Here is a 20,252-nt window from a genome sequence, read left to right on the forward strand (position 1 = left end):
TCTTAAATCCAAGTTATTTGTGAGGCACACTACTGAACAAATACAAAAGTTGTTAGAAGAATTTTAAAGTTAACTACCAGAGACCAAAACTATACTGTTACATTGTAACTATCTAAAGGAAAGTTTAACAAAGAACAGTAACTATATATGTGACTATGTTACCTTAAAAATAAATTGGGTAACTAACTCCGAACAACAGTATCAAGGACATAGTTTACAAGTTGGTGTCACTGCAAGTCATGGAACAAGGGATTTTTTGAAAGCAAACTATTTAGATCCAGCAGCAACTTTTATTGAAGCCCACTTTGATTGCAAATTCAATCACGACTGCCCATCACTTTTCAAAGCCTCTAGTCTTTGTAGCAAAGCATTTCCAAATGCTTCTCGATACGCTGGGCTAACAGAGTCCAACAGAGAGTAGACAGTCTCGTGATAGGGATTTTGTACACTGTCATCCACCTGGTCGAAAGCATAGCCAACCACCTGCAAAAAGAGAAAATAACATACTTAAGAAATTAAGTGACCAAGTGCACACACACAAACAAAAAGGTTGATAAAGAAACCAAACCAGCTGTTATGCAAAAAACTCTTCTAGTGAGTCGCCCTTTTATGGGGGCTTGTAAAGTTTATCAAGATCGTACAATCCCAAGAACTATTTACAAATGGTACTGAATATATTATACCTGAAAGTTATTGAGTAAAACTTGTCTAGTAAAACTGGTGTAGTAATACTGATATATCGCCCAGGACCAGTATGAGGGCCAGAGCGTGATGGTGGCTTTTCACAGAAATATCACGAGTAAACCCACCACCATTCCTGAATCCCTCCACTGGGCACTGGGGGCAAAGAGACTCCCCAGTGCTTGGTAGAAGGAACAAGCTATCTTGGTCCTGGCCCCATGGGGTGAAACTGCCTCTTGGAAGGAGTGGCAGTGTTTTCACCCTAGCGCCTTACAGCTTGTTCCATCCTCCGTTTCAACATCACAATGTATCACCTAACCGTGATGTTCGGCTGGTATCCATTGCAATGTTGAAAAGCTGACATCTCCCAGCCCTATTTTGATATTAATATTGGGGGGTAAACTGAGTCAAAAAGGAACAAGAACTCCATATGTGTTATTTCAGCTAGAGTAACCATGACAGCTGAGATGCACACTAATTGTATATGATTATGGTACTACAGAGCGATTAGTTGGAAAAAGACTTGTATTATGACTGCAAGTTCAATTCGTGCAGTTCACAGTTAATACTTACTGTACACAAACAGGCAGAGACAAGACTTCAGTTGTATTCCTAATAAAAACCTTCATGGAGAAAAAGTTGTCTACAGTGGTGGATATGTGTGGAAAATATGTGTTTTCTTTCACGGGTGATCATTAGGCATTGGTTTGCATTGTTTGCAATGGTTTAAAGCTGTGGATCACCAGAGAAGGAAGACTTCATTTCTTTAATCAAGGATGGTTACCTCCTGTGGTCCTCTAGATGCTGCTGGAGTACAGTCTTTGGCTATGTTGTCAGGGCCTGATGGTGTTGGAAGACCAACATCTGCAGGGCCACCATGGATGGATAGCTTTCAACATGGAGGTTCATGTACATTTAAAAGTATTCTGGCAGATGCCCATGCTCCTTGCAGAACCATGACATCACAAGTTGCACCTGCTAATATTTTTCCCTTCCAGTATAATTATATGTTGAAAGACTGTTATCCATAATTAAAAGATCAAGTAAAGTATTAAATGCAGAATCTTTCAATACATTAATCATGAAAAGAAAACGGAAGTTTTATTTAGGCAAACGATAGATAGCACCTTTTAGTGAAAAGACATCTGGGACAAAAAAGCTGCCTAGTAATCAGAAATTCAAGATTTAGGGCCTTCCTACCATGAACCAAGTGACATGGAACACCTTATCTGATGCATTTCTGCCAGTCAGGATCCCTGCAAAGTTTAAAAAAGAAACTGTATAGAAACCCTATTGCAGAAGACTAGAGGGTCAAAACTGGTAACTCCAAACATCTTTTCTCTTAATTAGAAATAGCACTGTATGTTCTTTACATTCTGCTGGAAGATGCCCAGAGTAGCTGGGGAAACCCAGTCAGATGGGCAAGTAATTAATTGTTGTTGTTGTTATAGTAGGTTTGTTAGCATCTTCTATATAAATATAAACATTCTGAAACACTTGGTACAAAAAATAAAAATTGAAGAGGGCTGCTTTTGTGATAAAGTAGATTACTAAATAGCCTCTGGCTAACATTTCTTTTATAACTAATCTTCACAAAAGGAAGAATTACCCTAAGTCCCGCTTCTGTGAGCTCTAGGCAATATCTGTTCCGTTCCCTAGTTTCCACGTTGATGTACGCCACATCTTCTGCGCATGGGAGGCTTTTAGAGACAAACATGTTGCTCACAGCAAACAACACATCATTCACAACAGCTTCCGCTTCTAATCTCATGTCCTTCACGTCTGTTCCTTCAAAATCCTTGAATTCAGAATTGTCTTCAACCCCTGTGTTATTGGATAGGTCCATGGGATTGCAGTCCATCTCCATTCTGCACACACAACACATTTTTTAAAAAAAATATATATTCAGAACTATGCTCAGCAAGACAAATGCTCATACACACTGGGAGTTTAAGTTTGTTGTGTTTTAATCATCAGTCAGTTGTTATGAATAGCAACCCACTAATGTAGTATATCAATATAAAAAAATAAAAATACAAACCCCCACCATTACCAAGTGAAGGCACTGAAACTTCTGCATATCAGGCTTTTTTTAAAAAAATGCAAGGTAAAAGATTCTACAACACAGCAATGACAATGGGATTCTGGAATTCCAAGATATATCTAGAAGATCAGCATACAGACCCCTAAAAAACATGGGTTCTTTAAATACATTATTAATAATCCAAATCAACTATCAGGCCTAAGAAGTCCAAATGGCTAACACTGCATTTCATGCAGCTGTCATTTTACTTATACTTTGTTTTTCTTCTTTAACCAAAGGGCTGCAAAGTAGTTTGTAACAAAATACTGAATTGCAATATAATTCTTCAAGTTAATATAATTAAAACCAGCAAACTCCATAGTCGAGAAGTCCTAGTGGGAAAAGAAAACTTTTCAGACATCATTTTAAATGCTTCATTTGGGGACCTATTGGATCTCATTGGGGAGGGAGTGCCATAGCAGAAATGCAAACACTGAAAAATTATCTGTTCCTGGTAAATGACACACTCAGCTGCTGATACTAGTGGCACCACAAAAATCCATTTTTTCAAATGATATTTAGTGTAAATTATGTGTGTAAATCCCACCCATGTAGATTTGTGTTAATAAGATGTGGATTAACACAAGCAATCATTAAAATGGGTTAGGTAACAGAAAAGTGAAATTTTATTCATTTATTCAATTTGTATTCTGCTGTTCCTCCAGAAATAGTCCAGGACAGCAGACACAGCAATGATAAAAAAAACTTTAAAAAACCTAAAAACGGTTTAAAAGCATTCTCAGCCAGTGATCTAAGGGTTGCCAGAATAGTGTCTTTCAGCCATCAAATGCCTGGGCAAACTGAAATGGTTTTAATTTTCCCCCTGAAAGTCAGAGTAATGGGGGAGAAAGAAGCATCTTGCTATGATGAAGAGGATCCAACACTGAAAAGTCCTATCACAACTGATACCCAGTGGCGGAGGCATCACTTGCAGATCACAGAATGCAAGATTATTGATAATGAGGATGGTGCTCTTTTAGATACTTGGATTCCAAGCCATTAGGAGCTTTAGATGCTAGTACTAGCATCTTGAATTTGACCAGTGCAGAGCTTTCAGGACCGGTGACGCATGGTCCCATTGAGCTACCCCACTTACCAGCCTAGCAGGTGCATTCTGCACTAGCTACAGCCCCCTGCAGCCTGCATTACAGTCGTTAATACAAATGCATAATGCTTAGTACTTCTTAAAGGCCAATTTAGCTTTCTTTATATAAAAACTTCTGTGCTTTCAATGTGCACCTTAAGAAGTTAGAATAATATTATCATCACACTCTGCCTCTGGGATGCCTTTCACATAATAAATATAATGTATAGCAATGTCAGCAGGAAAAAGGTTTTGATCCAAACAGTATTGACAACCTGCAAAACCTTGGTCTAGAAACCGACTTTTTTAAAACTTAGAAGATGAATACACATCTCTGTTAGCCATTTTGCCTAAAATGAAAGCAAAAGTCCCAGAAGTTCTGCACTCTGTCATGCACAGCGCCATTGATGCATGCTATAATTCTCCCCTTTCTGCCTTACACCATTTCACACATCTCTACAGTACCACTAAACTCCATACCCTTTCTCCTTGCTTTCCCCCCTCCTCTTCAGCTAGGGTCACTCTGCCAGGCATTGGTAGTTACAAACCACCATCACTCCAGAAAGCATAATGGAACATTACTTGAAGAAAGGAACATCTTGGTACCCGTTTTGATTCTGAGAAAGCTGATTTGCCAACTCACTACTCAGTACCGGTTCCTCCTGCTCAAAATTATCTTCTACCATCAGTCTGCATTTCCACCTATGCATGTCAGAAACATCTCCCCCGCACACTCTAAAAATCACTAGATGTTGTTAGCCATACCGTTTCTTAGGTTGGATAAGACAGACATCTGATTCGGGTGGTGTATAAATAAATGATGATGAAGATTCCTTGTACAATCCATTCCACCTGCTCTCCAGATTTACCTAGTAGACATACATCTCCTGCCTGCCCGCCCACCCCCATTTCAAAACAGGATTTATTTTTGTTCATTTTGTTCAAGTTTATGCCTGATGAGTTGCCTAAGTGACTGCACACAGGAACAGGACCAACTCTCGCGGGTCCAGGCAAGCACCCAACCACGCACCCAGGGGTGCCAAATTGAATAAAATATCGGGTGAGGGGACAGGGAAGCACCACATAACCGATCACAAGATGTGCCAATTCGAATGGCAATGCCTATCAACTTTGGGGTGGGGAGTGCGGCCCCTTCAAATATTTTATTGGGGGGGGGGGGTAAACCGAAGGGACCTCAGCCCTTAGGAGTTAGCTTCTACTCCCCCACCCACAGAACTGTCCCAAAAGAAATTCAAGATCCAGGATTCGCCGGCCCTCTCAGAACACCCACGCGCTGCTTGCTTGCTTGCTTCCCTCCCTCCTTCCCTTCCCTACACGTGAGGATGCGGCAATCCCACGACATGCAGAGAAGCACGTCCCCGTTAAACAAGGGCAGGCCATGGTTCCGAGAGGGGAAGAAGGGCTGCCAACTTCCCAGCCGGCCTCTTTTAAACAGAAGGAAGGGGACCGTGCTCACTTCCACGAGGAGAAGAACTTCGCCCGCTGCTGGTTTTAATTATTATTATTATTATTATTATTATTATTATTATTATTATTGCGCCTTAGTAAGCTGTCGCCTGACAGGCACAGGCACAGGCTGGTATGGGGGTCAGTTGGCAACCTTCACCCAGCCCCCCCCTCCCCCGCGAGTCTTTCAGAAGCTTTTCTCCCACACAACCCGAGGCACGCGCACACAGCTCCACCTGCCAATCTAACAAGCGGACGAGCGAAAGAAACAACGGACGCCGACGACGTACCTGCCCCTACTCCATCCCGTCCCTACTCTCCGGCTCTTCGCCACCCGCGAGCCGCTCTATCCCGTCCTTAAGTTCTCGCGAGACGAGAAGCTGAGCAGCCAGCCCTGTTCCTCCCTCTCTCAGCTGTTTTGCGCCCGGCCCCTCTCGCTCTCTTTTCCCTCCTCCCACTCGCGGCCTTTTCTCTCCCCAGTCACGTGCCGAGGCCCCGCCCACGATCGGCGGGACAGGCGCCTGGGCAAAAGCGCCGAGAGACTCGGTTGAAAGCGACATCGACACTTCCGGCTCTCGACTGAGCGTGCGGGGCGAGGTGGAGGGACGCACGGCCGCAGGGGGAGGCGGCGGGCGAGTAGGGGAACCCTCGCGTTTACTGTTGTTTTACAGAGATCAAATAAACAAATGTTTCTCGTTGCAACATACGCTGATGCTTCTGGATGCCGGTTGCTGGAAACTTCAGGAGGGAAGTGCTGTTCTGCTGCTTGCATGTTTCACACAGGCAGGACCCGGCCCAAGCATTAGACAAATTGAGGCGACTGCCTCAAGCAGCGGGATCCACAGGGCAGAGGATCCCGATGTAGAGCTAATGGCATGGCTCTCCCAACTTGAATTTGACTGGACCCAGAGTTCATCTTCTGAAATCTTCCGCCATGTATCCTCCTCTTTAGAGATGACGAGAGGGCTTTTTTTTATTCCCCCCCCCCCGTCCCAATGCTCTCCCCAACCAAGCTCACCCGGTGACAACAGCAGCATCCTTTCAGCACCAGATTCAGGGTTTTTGAGGAATTATAATAACACCGCTGCTTCTGCGTGTGTATGTGAAGGGCGATGGATATTGTTGTATTGTTATATTTCATTACTTTTTATTGTGCATGTAAGCCCCATGGATAAGTTTTGTGTTAGGCGGCAAATAAATATTGATGATGGTAATGATAGCACGTTATTTAAGTTACTGCTGTTTTAATTACATGATTTAATGATAAAAGTCTGAAAAAGCTATTTTAAACCACAAAAAAGCCACACAGCGAGACAAGCAGAATGTAATGAAATGCGGAAATGTTTTTATGCAGAAAGGTTGGGCGACCCACGCGCGGTCTCCCCGACTTCGCTCAGAGGAAGAAACCCTCGCGTCATTTCCGCCTCCTTCGCCCCGCCCTCCCCAACGTTTCCGTCCCCCCCAGCGCCGGGACGGATGACGACGCTCTCCCGTGGGAGGGACATCCAGCCGAGCGTAGTTACGGTCTCGTGGGCGGGGCCAAATGAGCACAACAACCAGCCAAGCGCGCTGATAGGGAGGCGGAATGCGAGTGGGCGGGGCGAGAAGCGGGCCCCGCGACGAGCTCAGTCGGAGGAGACTGTGAGGGAAGCGAATGAGAAGGGAAAGAGACCCTCGTGGCTGTTGTGCCGCCGTAAGCCCCGCCCCTTCCCTCCCTCACTCGGGAAGGCGGGGTTGCGCTGACAAGATGGCGGCTGCGGCTGCTAGTGCTGCGTGAGGAGGCGGTGGCGGCGATGGAGGCTCTTGTTATCGTCCGCGCGGGAATTCCCTCAGGACTTGCCGCTTTCCTGGACGGCGCTGAATAGGAATTGTGGGGAGAGGAGCCTGGCCTCCCCTCATTCTTCCCAGCCCTCATAACCAGCCTTTTCTTTTCGGAGGAGGGCAGCCCCTTCCTCGTCTTCGCCCAGCCGGTGGCTCCTTTCCCTGCGGACCCCGCAGCTCCGTCCCCTCGCCTGCCAGCCCGTGGATCGCAGCCGCCATGCCTTGGCCCTTCTCGGAGTCCATCAAGAAGAGGGCCTGCAGGTACCTGCTGCAGAGGTACCTGGGCCACTTCCTCCAGGAGAAGCTCAGCTTGGAGCAGCTCACCCTGGACCTCTACCAAGGCACAGGCTCCTTGGCACAGGTCCCCCTAGACAAGTGGGTAAGTGGTGCTTCACGCGTCTCTTAGGAGCAGTAGGGTCGTGGAGTTGGAAGGGACCCCGAGGGTCACCTGGTCCGACCACCTGCAATGCAGGAATCTTGGCTAAAGCATCCATGACAGGTGGCCACCCAACCTCTGCTTAAAAACCTCCAAAGGAGAGCCCACCACCTCTCGTGGGAGTCTGTTCCACTGCCCAACAGCTCTTCCTGTCAGAAAGTTTTTCCATATGTTTGGTCGGAATCTCCTTTCTCGTATCTTGAATCCGTTGGTTCAAGTCCCACCCTCCAGAGCAGGAGAAAAGAAGCTTGCTCCATCTTCCATGCGTCAGCTCTCGAGATATTTGAAGATGGCTATCATATCTCCTCTCTTAACCTGACTAAACATGCCCAGCTCCCTCAGTTGTGTGCCTTGTAAGGCTTGGCTTCCAGACCCTTGATCATCCTCCTCTGCACACATCCCAGCTTGTCAATATCATTCTTAAATTGTGGCGCCCAGAACTGGACACAGTACTGCCAAGTGTGGCCTGAGTAAAGCAGCATAGAGTGGGTCTGGACGCTATACTTCTGATGATGCAACCTAGAATAGAATTAGCTTCCCCCCCCCCCCATGGCATAACATCTCCTGCCTACCCCTCATATTTCCCCTCTGAGGAGCTTGCTATCTGTCAAGTGTCAAGAGCTGTCTTTTCACTTTGACAGACATGCCCTAGGCCTAGCCAACTGTTTAAACTTCCTGTATCCTGATTCTGTCACAGTTACTGCTGCAATAATTGAGCAATTTTCAATGCATGAGGGTTTGGGGTGACCCAAAGTTGACAAGCAGTCATCTTTTTTACTCTGTGAACACTGCATTTCACTTCCAAGCACTTGGACTTGTAACCTAAATGCTTCTCCCTACCCACTCCAATAACAATAATGAAATTCCCATTGAAGTGAATACATCGTCTGCGGCAGCATTCCCCATCCTGATGTCCTCTGGATGTTGTTGCATGTCAAATCTCATCAGCCCTGCCCATTGGCCATGCTTGCTGGAGCTTATGGGAGTTAAACAACACACGGAGGGCTTTGATCAGATTTTTTTTTGAGGGAAAGGGAAAATCAGAAGATAGAAGGGAAAAGACTGCTCCTCTTGCTAGGAGACAGGTGTCTTATTCAGTCTGTAATCTTAAACATGCTCATAATCTTAAAGTTGCTAATTCATTGACACTATAGAAATTTCGGGTCCGTATGTCGGCGATTAACTTCCAGCTAAGTGGCTATTGGGGTATGGAGTGCTATTTGTACAAACTAGCTTGTCTACTGCACTGAAGTGTCAGGAAGCACATTATTTTGGTTATGTGGTTGCTTTCATCTTGGTATTGGTCAACTCAGTTTTCGTAGTCGAAATAAAATAAAATAAAGAGAATAAAAAAATTCCTTCTGGTAGCACCTTAGAGTGCATGCACACGAAAGCTCATACCAATAACAAACTTAGTTGGTCTCTAAGGTGCTACTGGAAGGATTTTTTTATTATAAATATATGTTTTTTTTGGGGGGTGTAGTCTGCTCTGTTTCTCTCCAGGTGATCTGGAGACCAATTTAAAACATTTTTTTCTTTACCATTTGAAGATGTTTAATTTTATGATGATAATAATAATAATAATTTATTATTTGTACCCCGCCCATCTGGCTGGGTTTCCCCAGCCACTCTGGGCGGCTTCCACAGAAACAAAAAAACACTAAAATATCATACATTAAAAGCTTCCTTGAATAGGGCCGCCTTAAGATGTCTTCTGAATGTCAGGTAGTTGTCCATCACCTTGACATCCGATGGGAGGGGATTCCACAGGGCGGGCGCCACCACCGAAAAGGCCCTCTGCCTGGTTCCCTGTAGCTTCGCTTCTCGCAATGAGGGAACCGCCAGAAGGCCCTCGGCGCTGGACCTCAGTGTCCGGGCAGAACGATGGGGGTGGAGACGCTCCTTCAGGTATACTGGGCCGAAGCCGTTTAGGGCTTTAAAGGTCAACACCAGCACTTTGAATTGTGCTCGGAAACGTACTGGGAGCTAACGTAGGTCTTTCAAGACCGGTGTTATGTGGTCTCGGCGGCCGCCCCCAGTCACCAGTCTAGCTGCCGCATTCTGGATTAGCTGTAGTTTCCGAGTCACCTTCAAAGGTAGCCCCACGTAGAGCGCATTGCAGTAGTCCAAGCGGGAGATAACTAGAGCATGCACCACTCTGGCCAGACAGTCAGCGGGCAGGTAGGGTCTCAGCCTGCGTACCAGGTGGAGTTGGTAGACAGCTGCCCTGGATACAGAATTGACCTGCGCCTCCATGGACAGCTGTGAGTCCAAAATGACTCCCAGGCTGCGCACCTGGTCCTTCAGGGGCACAGTTACCCTATTCAGGACCAGGGAGTCCTCCACACCAGCCCGCCCCCTGTCCCCCAAAAACAGTACTTCTGTCTTGTCAGGATTCAACTTCAATCCATTAGCCGCCATCCATCCTCCAACCGCCTCCATGATGTTCTATTTTTCTATGTTCATACATTTTAAAAACACTGGCTAGCTGTGAATCCTGAAAACAATTTTTATATGGTATGTCCAGCATTTGTGTAAGCAGTTCGAGTTTGGATGTAACTGACTTCATAAGCATAAAGGTTGTTCTCATATGACCCTGTGGCACAGTTCAGTTTTTATAGCCAGTAGGTAGGCTTTGAATGTTTTGATTTAAATATCCTCTAGTGGACACCCCAGGACCTTTGCTCCCTTCCGCAAGCTATGCTAGAAAGAATAAGTAAATTAGTAACTGCCTTTTAAATATGCTGATTCTTCAGTTTTGAGTTGACTATTTTGCATGCCTCCTGTTTTCTAAATAGTACAAATGTTTCTCTTTATAATGTATAAATGCATCTCATAAAGTTTTAAAAACCAGAAGTCACCCCCCAACTGTGAGGGAAAACCCCCCCACTGAAGTAGAGGCATGTGAATCAGGGCAAAATAGATTACTCACCAGTTACCTTCCATATCATCTGGGGCATCTCTGTCTGTTTCTCTACAGTTACTGTCTGTCATGTCTGCTGTGATAGTTTAGCTGGATAATTTCATTGTGATAATAGAGAGCTGCACCTGAATGCTACAGTCCTGGAATTGGTATGCTGTGGTGGGCGTATTTTTGATTATGTCTCTCTCCAGGTGTACCCATTGTTTTGTTTTGTCTTCTGGAATGTATGGGGATTATGTGGCACACTTGGTTGTAGATATTTGAGGTTTATTCATTGTGATCACATTTGACCCAGATTACTCAAAGAGATCATTGGTAGGATCAGCCAACAATAGGTTGTTTCTTGAGCATTTTTCCCACTGTAGTGTAAAGCAGTGCATAGGAAACCAACACACTGGAACCTCCCTATTCAGTATTTTAACAGATGTTACTTGGTTTCTTTCTTGAAAATCTACAGCCTGCACTAAATGGGAAAGGCCTTTTTAAGAAAAATACAATTGAATTAAAAGCTAGTATTTTCTGCATTGTGATACAGATGTGAAACTGAATGGGTACATATTGACAGTTGTGTTCAAGTTTGTTCATAATCCATGTCACTGAGAATTAAATAATATTACTGCTCACTTAATAGTGCTCTCTGGAACTTTACGTATAGTGAGATAAGGAGCAGGCTTCAGATTTTTATATATTGCCCTTAATTTTGGTGTAGCTAACATCCACTGGATGTTGTGGACTAAAACTTTCATGAACCCCGAATGTTTGCCATTCTTTCTGGGGCTGATGGAATTATAGTGCAGAATGCTGGAGGAGACCATTTTGGCTACCTGTGCATTTACTTTCCCCAACCTGATGGCATTCAGATCATTTTGACCTACTACTCTCATCATCCTTGGCCATTCAACATCATGGCTGGGGCTGATTGGAATTGTAGTAAATAAATAAATAAATCTGGAGGCCAGCAGCTTGCCTTTTTGGCTTATTCCTACCCTGTCATAGCATGTGCAGCAGGAGTGAGTAACTTATGGTCCTTCAGCTGTTGTTGGACTCCAACTCCTATGAAGCTCAACCAGCATGGGCAAGCTTCAGGGATGATAGGAGTTGTAGTGTAACAACATCTGGAGAGCCATTCCTGTTTTCAAATGTGAACTTTATTAATGCAAGCATATTTCGGCAAGGATGCCATTGAGCCCAAAACTCATTCCAATCTTTCAACACTTAAAGGTTCTGTGGTTTACCTATTAGCAGATCTGTAGTCAGTATAGTTTAGTGAAGTGCCATCATTGTCATATGGAGGATGTTCCTACCTTTATCATTGTTGTTTGGTTGAGGGACGTGATATTGGTCTCAGTCTCCCCCAGCAGTGCCCAAGTGGGTTTGCAATTAGGCATCAGCATAGACTTGATAGCCGGGGAGCCAGATGTCTGAGAGTTTATCAGGGTAGCACCCTCTCTTTCTGTGTTCTCTGGATAGATATTTGAATTCTGTTACTTTGTATTGTCTATCTACCCCACTTACTAACATAACTTTTCTGATTGGTAGAGGTGGTCTTGGACTTGATGACTCCAAAATTTTTAGGTCTTGGGAGATCCCAGCATCCACAGGGGAGCAGTTCAAGCCTTAATGGCTGCCATGAGGCTATCCCAAAACATTTTGGACCCAACACATGTAGCTGTGTGTATGCCCAGTCTGATGCCATAGATCTAGATTACTACTGGTAAAGTTGAGGCTGTTAGAAGCTCTTAATGCTTGGTGGGGGGCAATTCAGTTGGTCCTCTTGGGGAGGCTTATGGTTTTGGATGATTTCCTGGTGTCTCTGCAATAAGACAACTGCATGTGTAAATATCATTGCTTCCAGGTGTCCTTTTACACTGACTAGGGATAAATTGGCAGCATGGTATTTCAGGGAGTTTGGAGAGATGAAATAGTTGAGGTGATAACTTGAATGCAGATGAAGGAAAAGATGGGAGAAAACTGCCAGAAGTAACCTGGGGAGTGCAGATTGCACACTTCTGAACAAGAAATAGGGAAAAGGTAGTGTTTCCTGGAGAGTATGCATACTGACTGGAGAATGTGCATATTGCCAGAGAATGTACAAAATGCAGCCAAGGTATGTACATGCCCCCAAACCTGTTGTGTATTATGCATAATGGCTGGAGAATGTACAAAGTTCATCTGAGATATGCACTTCCCCTAAGGCTTGTTGGGGATTATGTATAGTGACCGGGAAATGTGTGCAGTTCATGGAAGGCTTATATGCACCTTTCCCATGAGGCCTGGGGAATATGCACATTGGCCAGTTATTATGAACATTAATTACTCAAAATACATTCCTTCTCTTTCTTTCTCTCTCTCTCTCTCTCTCTCTCTCTCACACACACACACAAACACACAAATATATATATGACATATAACTCATTTTCACCAAAACCATGGGTCCACAATTCACTTTAGTATTTAATACTGAAGGGAACTTACATTATTTTTGATATAAAATGTCATGGGCATCAACAAAAATTGATCATATGCTGCTTATGTAATATGCAAAGCAATTCTTGATTCTTTTTTCTCTTTGTTTCAGAGTCTTAATGAGATTCTTGAATCAGCAGATGCTCCTCTGGAAGTCACTGAGGGATTTATTCAGTCAATTTCTCTTTCTGTGCCCTGGGGTTCGTTACTTCAAGATAATTGTGCGCTTGAAGTGAAGGGCTTAGAGATGGTCTTCAAGCCAAGACCCCGACTAAGTAAGTTAAGAAGGATCATTGACGAAAACAAGTCATGCCTATTTAATTTTCTGAATAGTGGACTATTGGGACATCCCACAGTGAGTACTGATTTCTCCAAAGCAGCAGGGTGACCCCCAACTTCAGCACATTATAGAGAAGCAGATACTACTTTCTTCCTGGGGAGGCTGATACTTCTGTTGTGAGTGTCACCCACAGCTCAGAGGTACCATTCACAGAATTTCTCATTCTTGTATACAGAAGCTGGGCTTCTAATTTATCCCTGTATGCGTGTGTTTTGGTTATGGTTGAACATTTACTGAAGGCCATTTATGACAAAGCACCTGAGGCTTATCTCTTCTTTTCTAGCTTCTGGGTCAGAGCCCATGTATTGGTCAAGCTTCATGACTAGTAGTATGCAGCTTGCAAAAGAATGTCTTAGCCAGAAACTGACAGATGAACAAGGAGAAGGTTCCCAGCCTTTTGAAGGGCTTGAAAAGTTTGCTGAAACAATTGAAACAGGTACGATGGACTCTTTGAGCTTACAAAGCACTATATCAAGATGCGCTACGTAAAGCTGAGAGATCTTTTGCCAACTGAGTTGACCTTGATAATGTATTTCATGTGTAAAACCTAGCAGTTTGCTCAGGTTAGAAGTTGTTCCCTGTTTGATGGTAACAGTAGTCAGCTTTCAAATTTGGGCCATGATGTACCAATATGCAAATCTTGCTGTGTCCACAGTGGAAATTGCTTGGGGGAAGTCTGCATGCATGGACCAAAATGCATCAGTCATTATCTAAAAAGGAAAACCAGCAATGTTTCAGAGTTCTTTCTCTTCCCAGCACCATAGTCCCAAGTTACTCCTATCCTGGGGAGGAAAAGAAGAGCTGGGTAGTTTCAGGGCTGCACATACCAGCTGCTCCTTCTACATAATTTTTTGCATACGTGAGGAGGGTAAGAGGGCCCATAGTATTTTATGTTAATTTCTCTTTATTGGTATAGCCAACAGATATCTGCATAGCTGAAATCATATTTTATATTCATGTTTCTAAGTGACACGTCCCCCTCCATTTTGCTTTCTTCACTATAGTTTTAAGGAGAGTGAAAGTCACCTTTTTAGACACTGTTCTGCGAATTGAACATGTGCCAGATAACTCAAAAAGTGGGACAGCACTTGAAATCCGCATTGAAAAGTAAGTAGTATTGTTCTTCTAAGTAGAGTTTAGAATGTTATCTTGTCCTTGTGTGTGAGAATTCGTTTTATTTTTTTATTTATTTGATATCTGTCTGGCCTTTTCTCCCCAAGGAGTCTAAGCTGGGGAACAGTAAAGCATTTTAAAACGGCCAAATCTCCTGATTCATGGTTGCTAGGAGCAGTATATTTCAGCCACCAAATATGTGGGTGAACAGGAATGTTTGTAACCTCACCAGGGAGGGCATTTCATAAATGAGGAGCTGCTACTGGGGAATGCATGTGAAGAAATGGGCTTTTGGGTGCACATCAGATCAGGTTCTGAATGGACAATACCTACAGCATGAGTGAAAGAGGTTTCCAGCACTCAATTCTCCATGGGGGGTGCTGACTGCTTGGATCACGGTGCTACAATAGATTTTAAGACGCAATTCCAATTAGAGAGCAAGGCTCAGTGAACCTGTTTTTAAGTAAACAGGCTTGGGATCATGCTGTACATACTCTCACTGTGGATTTTAAAATTAAAAATTTACTTTTGAATAATTGAAGTAAACAGCAACCAAATTATTGAAAAGTAATCTTCTAGATTTACTAGTGCCTCTTTTAAGAAAACCAAGAATGGAACGCTGTCCAACATGACTGTAAAAGTATTTCATTATTTTATTTCCACCCTTCTAGAACGATGTACTACGATGAAACCGCCGATGAATGCTCTGGAATTAATGTGCATCAGCCCACAGCTTTTGCTCACAAATTGTTACACCTCACAGGTGTTTCTTTCTTCTGGGATGAATTTCTGGCATCAGCAAAATCCTCTCCAGTGTGTTCAGCTACACAATTGGTAAAAAAAAAAAAAAGATCTACATATATGCATATGTATAGTTAATGAAACGTAGAATATATTTTAAGGGACACGGGTGGCGCTGTGGTTTAAACCACTGTGCTGCTTGGACTTGCTGATTGGAAGGTCGGCGATTTGAGGCCCCACGACGGGGTCAGCTTCCGTTGCTCTGTCCCAGCTCCTGCCAACCTAGCAGTTCGAAAGCACACAGTGCAAGTAGATAAATAGGTACTGCTCCGATGGGAAGGTAAATGGCGTTTCTGTGCTCTGCTCTGGCTTTGCCAGAAGCAGCTTAGTCATTCTGGCCACATGACCCAGAAAAACTGTCTGTGGAAGCGGACAAACGCCGGCTCCCTCGGCCTGTAAAGCGAGATGAGCGCCGCAACCCCAGATTCGTTTGTGACTGGACTTAACTGTCAGGGGTCCCTTTACCTTTACTAGAATATATTTTGCTATGTGATGAGTTGCTTCCATGCATTTCTTCTAGCTTGGACATATAAACCCAGAAAGTGACCCTATGCCCAGCTGTTCTTTACTCTCAGATTTATTTCGCTCCTTGCAGTGTTTGATGTCTCTGCTTCTGCGAGGGCTAAATTGAGCAAGGTTCATAGCATTGGGTTAATTCCATTTATACATTATGCCCTACAATTTTATAGTAAATGAATTCTGAATGAGGATACCCATCATGATTTTAGTGGCTAGAATGTTCTCTTGTCTGTGGGAATTCCGGTTCAAATCCCTAGTCTGTCAAGGCTGCTCAGTGAGCAACATTTTTCAGTGTAGCCTAAGTCAAGAGTTGCTGCTAATCTAAAATTGCTACTTGGAGGTCTTTAGAGGAAAGAAGATACAGATGTAACAAAGTAATGCTAGGAGTTCATCAAGTGCAGTTTGACAATCAGTATGTTCATTAAAATGAGGTGTCATATTTAAGAGTATAAAATAGTCAATTTGTGTTATGGAATTAATGCCTTGTATTTCTTTTAAAGGCAACAGAACCAAAGCTCTCTCCTAGCTGGAACCCCAAAATTGTGTATGAACCACACCCACAATTAGCAAGAAACTTGCCAGAGGTTTCTCCATCTGATCCTGTGCAAATATGTAAGCTGATTGGAAGGATGGAACTGAGCCTTACATTAAAGCAAAATGAAGTGCTTCCAGGAGCAAAGGTTAGTTGTAGCTTCATGCATTACAGGTAAAAGACATGTGTTCAGATTGCCAGGGCAGGAGTTCAGTTGTAGACAAAAATTGCAGTCATGCGTTTCCCCCTTGTTATGTGTTACTCCAAGGCTTGAGGTGATACCTTGCTTTATTCCCTATTCCTCTTTTTCCTTGATGCACACAGCTGAACTCTGCTTGCCAACTTGGTGGGCCTGAAAAAGGGAGAAGGGTAGGCATGTTTAGATCTCCAGGCAATTGCACAACTGACATTTATAAGCATCTAGAAAATTTCCAGAGCATGCAAGCAAATACTTCATGCTAGTTCTTGCTTCCTCTCTCCTGGATTCAGCATAAAGGCCAGCCCAGGACAGAAGCAAGGTAACTGTAGTGTGGGCTCCTGGAAGCTGACACTCTGCCACTCTTTATGCAGGTGCTCCTGCTGTTACTGAATGTTCCTTTTAGTCAGTTGATGGCCAGGCACAGATTGTATTCACCCTGTGACCTTTGTTTTTGTTTGATTTCCTAATACATCAGTGGCTGCATTCTGATAGAAAGCTAAGTCATACTTTGTACATTGAAGAGGCTGGAATCCAGCTCACATTGAAGCAAACCTAATATACAGCTGGTTTGTTGTCTTCCACCCAACCCTGCACTTCCTCTGTGAATGGATAGCTGCCATATGAAAGTATTTAATGGGGTCCAAAGGATCGCCAGTTCTCTAACCGTTGGCCACCTGCAAAAACAGGGCGGGGAAGTAAAAAACTCATCTCCTCCAAAATCCTCAGCGGCTTGCAGCATGACCCTGAGCCAAAACAAAGTCAAAAAACGACCCTCTCTTCCCCATTCCGAGGTACCTCCCTATGAAGGATTGCTAGCTTTTTGTATTAGTCCTTTCCCTCCAACAGTCCTGAACAAAATTCCTTCATTTTGTGCCTGCTCTTTCAATAATGGTTCATTTTTTTCAGTAGTCAAATTACTGGTGAGCAAGCAGAAAAACAATAACTGGAGTCCTTGGGATCTAAAAGGAGGTAGACGGGTTGCTGCAGAAATACTTTAGTGGGAAATGGGCATGGGGTTGGCATTGGTGTTTAGGGGAAGCTTTTAGATGAAACTGTAACTGTCTCTGTTGAACTGCTGATAACAGCTTGCTAAGAGAGAGGGAAAACCCCAGTTAATATATATATCATTAGAATTGGGAGAAAGTGCCCTTCATCCTTTAAGAGAAATAAGAATAATTTCCTCAGAAGGCTACTGTGGAACTAGGCAGCTAAGATGCAGAGAGAGAGCTTGTGAGTGAAGAGGCCGTTGGGGAAATGTAACCCAGGAAGAATCTCTTAGCCATGTGATGGGTTTGATTTTCTCATCTCTCTCACATTCCATTTCTGTAGCCAGGCAGAGTTCAATTCCCCGCACAGTCATGAAGCTTACTTGGTGACCTTGTCCAGTCACTATCTCCCAGTCTAATGTTCCTCACAGGGCTGTTATGAGGATAAAATGGAAAGGGAGAGAACCATGTACACCACCTTGTGCTCTTTGGAGGAAAGGTGAGAAATAAATGAGTAAATAAATAGGATTAAATTTGGATGCAGAGTTCAGGCATAATAACAAACCACAGTTAGTGCAAGCCAAGATTCATAAACCAGTGTCAAAGCACAGTATAGATCATGAAGTATTTTTGCTCCTAACCAACTATAATGAACTTGATTAGGTTTGGATGAACAGACAAGTCAGGATTTAGCTCATCGTGTAAATCAACCAAAACAAGAAAGCATCATTACATAAGTCTACATGTAACAGGAAAGCGATAAGGCTTCTGATGTAAACATAAGCAATTCTTTAAGGAATTGCTGCTCACAGACAACTAGTGCTGTCTCTAAGATACACTCAGTTAAGTGATCCCTGTTGCTTAAAGATGGTGAGATGAAATGTTTTGGAAGCCATTTGGAAGGAATTGGTTACTTTTTAGAGCTTCTTTTAGGCTTCTTTTTGGCAGGATTTGCTGGCAGTGGCATCTGTTGCAGGAGCAGGCAGTAAAAGAAGAAATTACTGGGTCAAAGGAAAAAGAGAGACAGAGAATTTATCCTATCATAAAGACCCAGAATATTGTTTGGTTTTATTGTAAAAAGTCTATTGGTATTAGAATATGTTCTGATTTCTACAGAGTGGGAATGAGAGATGGAATTCTAAAGCTAAAGAGGAAACAATGGTTTGCCTCTGATCATCTTCATACAATTTTGTGCTATGTCTGGCAACTTACATATACTGCAACTGCCAAAAGTTTTATATGCCAGCAATTGGGAACTGCTGCAATGCTATTGTAAAATAGAGCATATTTTACTGTTGAACTGAAAGTCCAGGCCTTTTCAGCATGTCCAGTACATTTTGTAACATTGTCAGTGCCATCTTAGCTACCAGGGTTAGTCAAGTATTCTGCCTTTGTTTATTTTGAAAGTTGTGTTTTTAATTTCATTACTAATGATTGTATGGCTAGCCTGTTTCGTGTGTTGTTTCTGTATAGCAGGCTGTAAACATTTAAAAGAGATGAATTTAAAAACTTACAGTGTGAATTGGCCTTTCAGGCTCCCTTTTTGTGGTAATAGGCAAGGATCTGGGAAGAGGTCTCACATGTGTCCAGTCCAATGTTGAAAACCTCAGCTGCAGATTTAAAATTGTCAGGCAATTGTACAAACTGGCCCAGAAACACAAGCTGCCTTATAGATTCTGAGTATTCAAATGGCCCTTGTTCAATGCAGAGATGTCAAAGTAAGCATTATAAGTATCCAAGTGTGGACCTAATTCTGGTATCCAGAACAATTTAAATGCTGTGTTGTGGTACTCTATCAGTCTTTGAGTGAATATAGTGTGTATACAGATCAATAATAATAAGGAATTAAAGCTGGGAATGAAATGTCTGTTTTGGTTCAATGATTAGACAGTACATAATCCGAGAATTGGAAAAAAAGAATTCTTCTGATCCGTATTTCTTGAATATATTCTTTATTCTTCTTAAGTTGGATGTAGATGGAGAGATAGATTCGATACACCTATTCCTGTCACCCAGACAGGTACATCTTCTGCTGGATATGTTAGCAGCTATCGCTGGACCAGGTGAGCCAAAGTTGCATTGCCTTGTGTGGTTAGAAAGAGTATGCACACTACATTAAACCCGTTGCACTATTTCCAAGGTTTTGAATAATCTCTAGACTAAGGGCAGTATCAAAAGTTCACCTTTAAAGTTAAACACTCTTATATCCCATATGTTGAACTGCAAAGGAAAGCACATGCTTAGAACTCTTCCTTTGAAACCCAAGGGTTTTTAAAACGCTTTGACTAGATTGGCCTTAAATTACTGAAGCTTTTCTTTTATTTCAAAAAGTCTAAAGAACTTTCTCGTAAGTAGATTTGTATTGTTCCTCCTTCTGAAAGCAGCTAATAAGAATTGGAAATAGCCAAAAGGATCTGAAACCAGTTTATTAGCTCCATAGTTGTGATTAATATTAGAAACATATTTTTCTCCTGCAGTCTTTATCTAGTCTTCATCAGTTAGTGTTGTTGTGATTTTTTTGAAAGCCCGTAAGGGATGATAAATGTTTGTTTCCCTTTCTCCTTCCTCATACACTTCCATGCAGAGGGCTATTTGTTTAGGCAACAAAAGAAGATTCAAGATCTCTGCCCAAAAAGTAAATAGTGTATTTTAAAGTAATGCTTGATAGATTTTTCTTAAACAGAGAAATTCTCAAATCAGGAAGCTTTAATTCCCTCCTTATATGCCAGATTGTTCCTTTTGTACACAAATTTCTAACATATTTCTTCCTGTCTTCTAAAAAAATCCAAACAAACCCCAAA

The 20,252-nt window shown here is 43.0% G+C and overlaps 2 protein-coding genes across 6 annotated transcripts in view; one reads left to right on the forward strand and one right to left on the reverse strand.

The window, feature by feature from the left end:
• Nucleotides 1-269: 269 nt before the first annotated feature.
• Nucleotides 270-5,761, reverse strand: GSKIP (GSK3B interacting protein). Of its 3 annotated transcripts, none has more exons than XM_082215184.1 (3): nucleotides 5,606-5,761; nucleotides 2,291-2,549; nucleotides 270-483 (listed from the first exon to the last, which is right to left on the reverse strand). In XM_082215184.1, exons 2-3 carry the CDS (start codon nucleotides 2,546-2,548, stop codon nucleotides 322-324), a joined length of 420 nt encoding a protein of 139 aa, XP_082071310.1. In that variant the 5' UTR covers nucleotide 2,549; nucleotides 5,606-5,761; the 3' UTR covers nucleotides 270-321. The 3 variants fall into 3 exon arrangements, with proteins under 3 accessions (XP_082071310.1, XP_082071312.1, XP_082071311.1); XM_082215186.1 differs by having other exon boundaries at nucleotides 5,610-5,752; XM_082215185.1 differs by lacking the exon at nucleotides 5,606-5,761 and adding an exon at nucleotides 4,614-5,348.
• Nucleotides 5,762-6,966: 1,205 nt separating this feature from the next.
• Nucleotides 6,967-20,252, forward strand: part of ATG2B (autophagy related 2B) — a 49,354-nt gene continuing 36,068 nt past the window's right edge. For 2 of the 3 annotated variants that reach the window (XM_082228712.1, XM_082228713.1), the window contains exons 1-7: nucleotides 6,968-7,515; nucleotides 13,074-13,236; nucleotides 13,585-13,737; nucleotides 14,306-14,408; nucleotides 15,086-15,248; nucleotides 16,235-16,414; nucleotides 19,418-19,514. In XM_082228712.1, coding sequence (XP_082084838.1) covers nucleotides 7,354-7,515; nucleotides 13,074-13,236; nucleotides 13,585-13,737; nucleotides 14,306-14,408; nucleotides 15,086-15,248; nucleotides 16,235-16,414; nucleotides 19,418-19,514 — 1,021 coding nt within the window. In that variant the 5' untranslated portion in view covers nucleotides 6,968-7,353. Of the gene's footprint in view, nucleotides 7,516-13,073; nucleotides 13,237-13,584; nucleotides 13,738-14,305; nucleotides 14,409-15,085; nucleotides 15,249-16,234; nucleotides 16,415-19,417; nucleotides 19,515-20,252 lie in introns of all 3 variants that reach the window. The other variant, XM_082228714.1, reaches the window with a different exon arrangement.

The sequence above is a fragment of the Podarcis vaucheri genome, assembly GCF_965113315.1.
Source record: "Podarcis vaucheri genome assembly, chromosome: 1".
Taxonomy (NCBI): Eukaryota; Metazoa; Chordata; class Lepidosauria; order Squamata; family Lacertidae; genus Podarcis; species Podarcis vaucheri.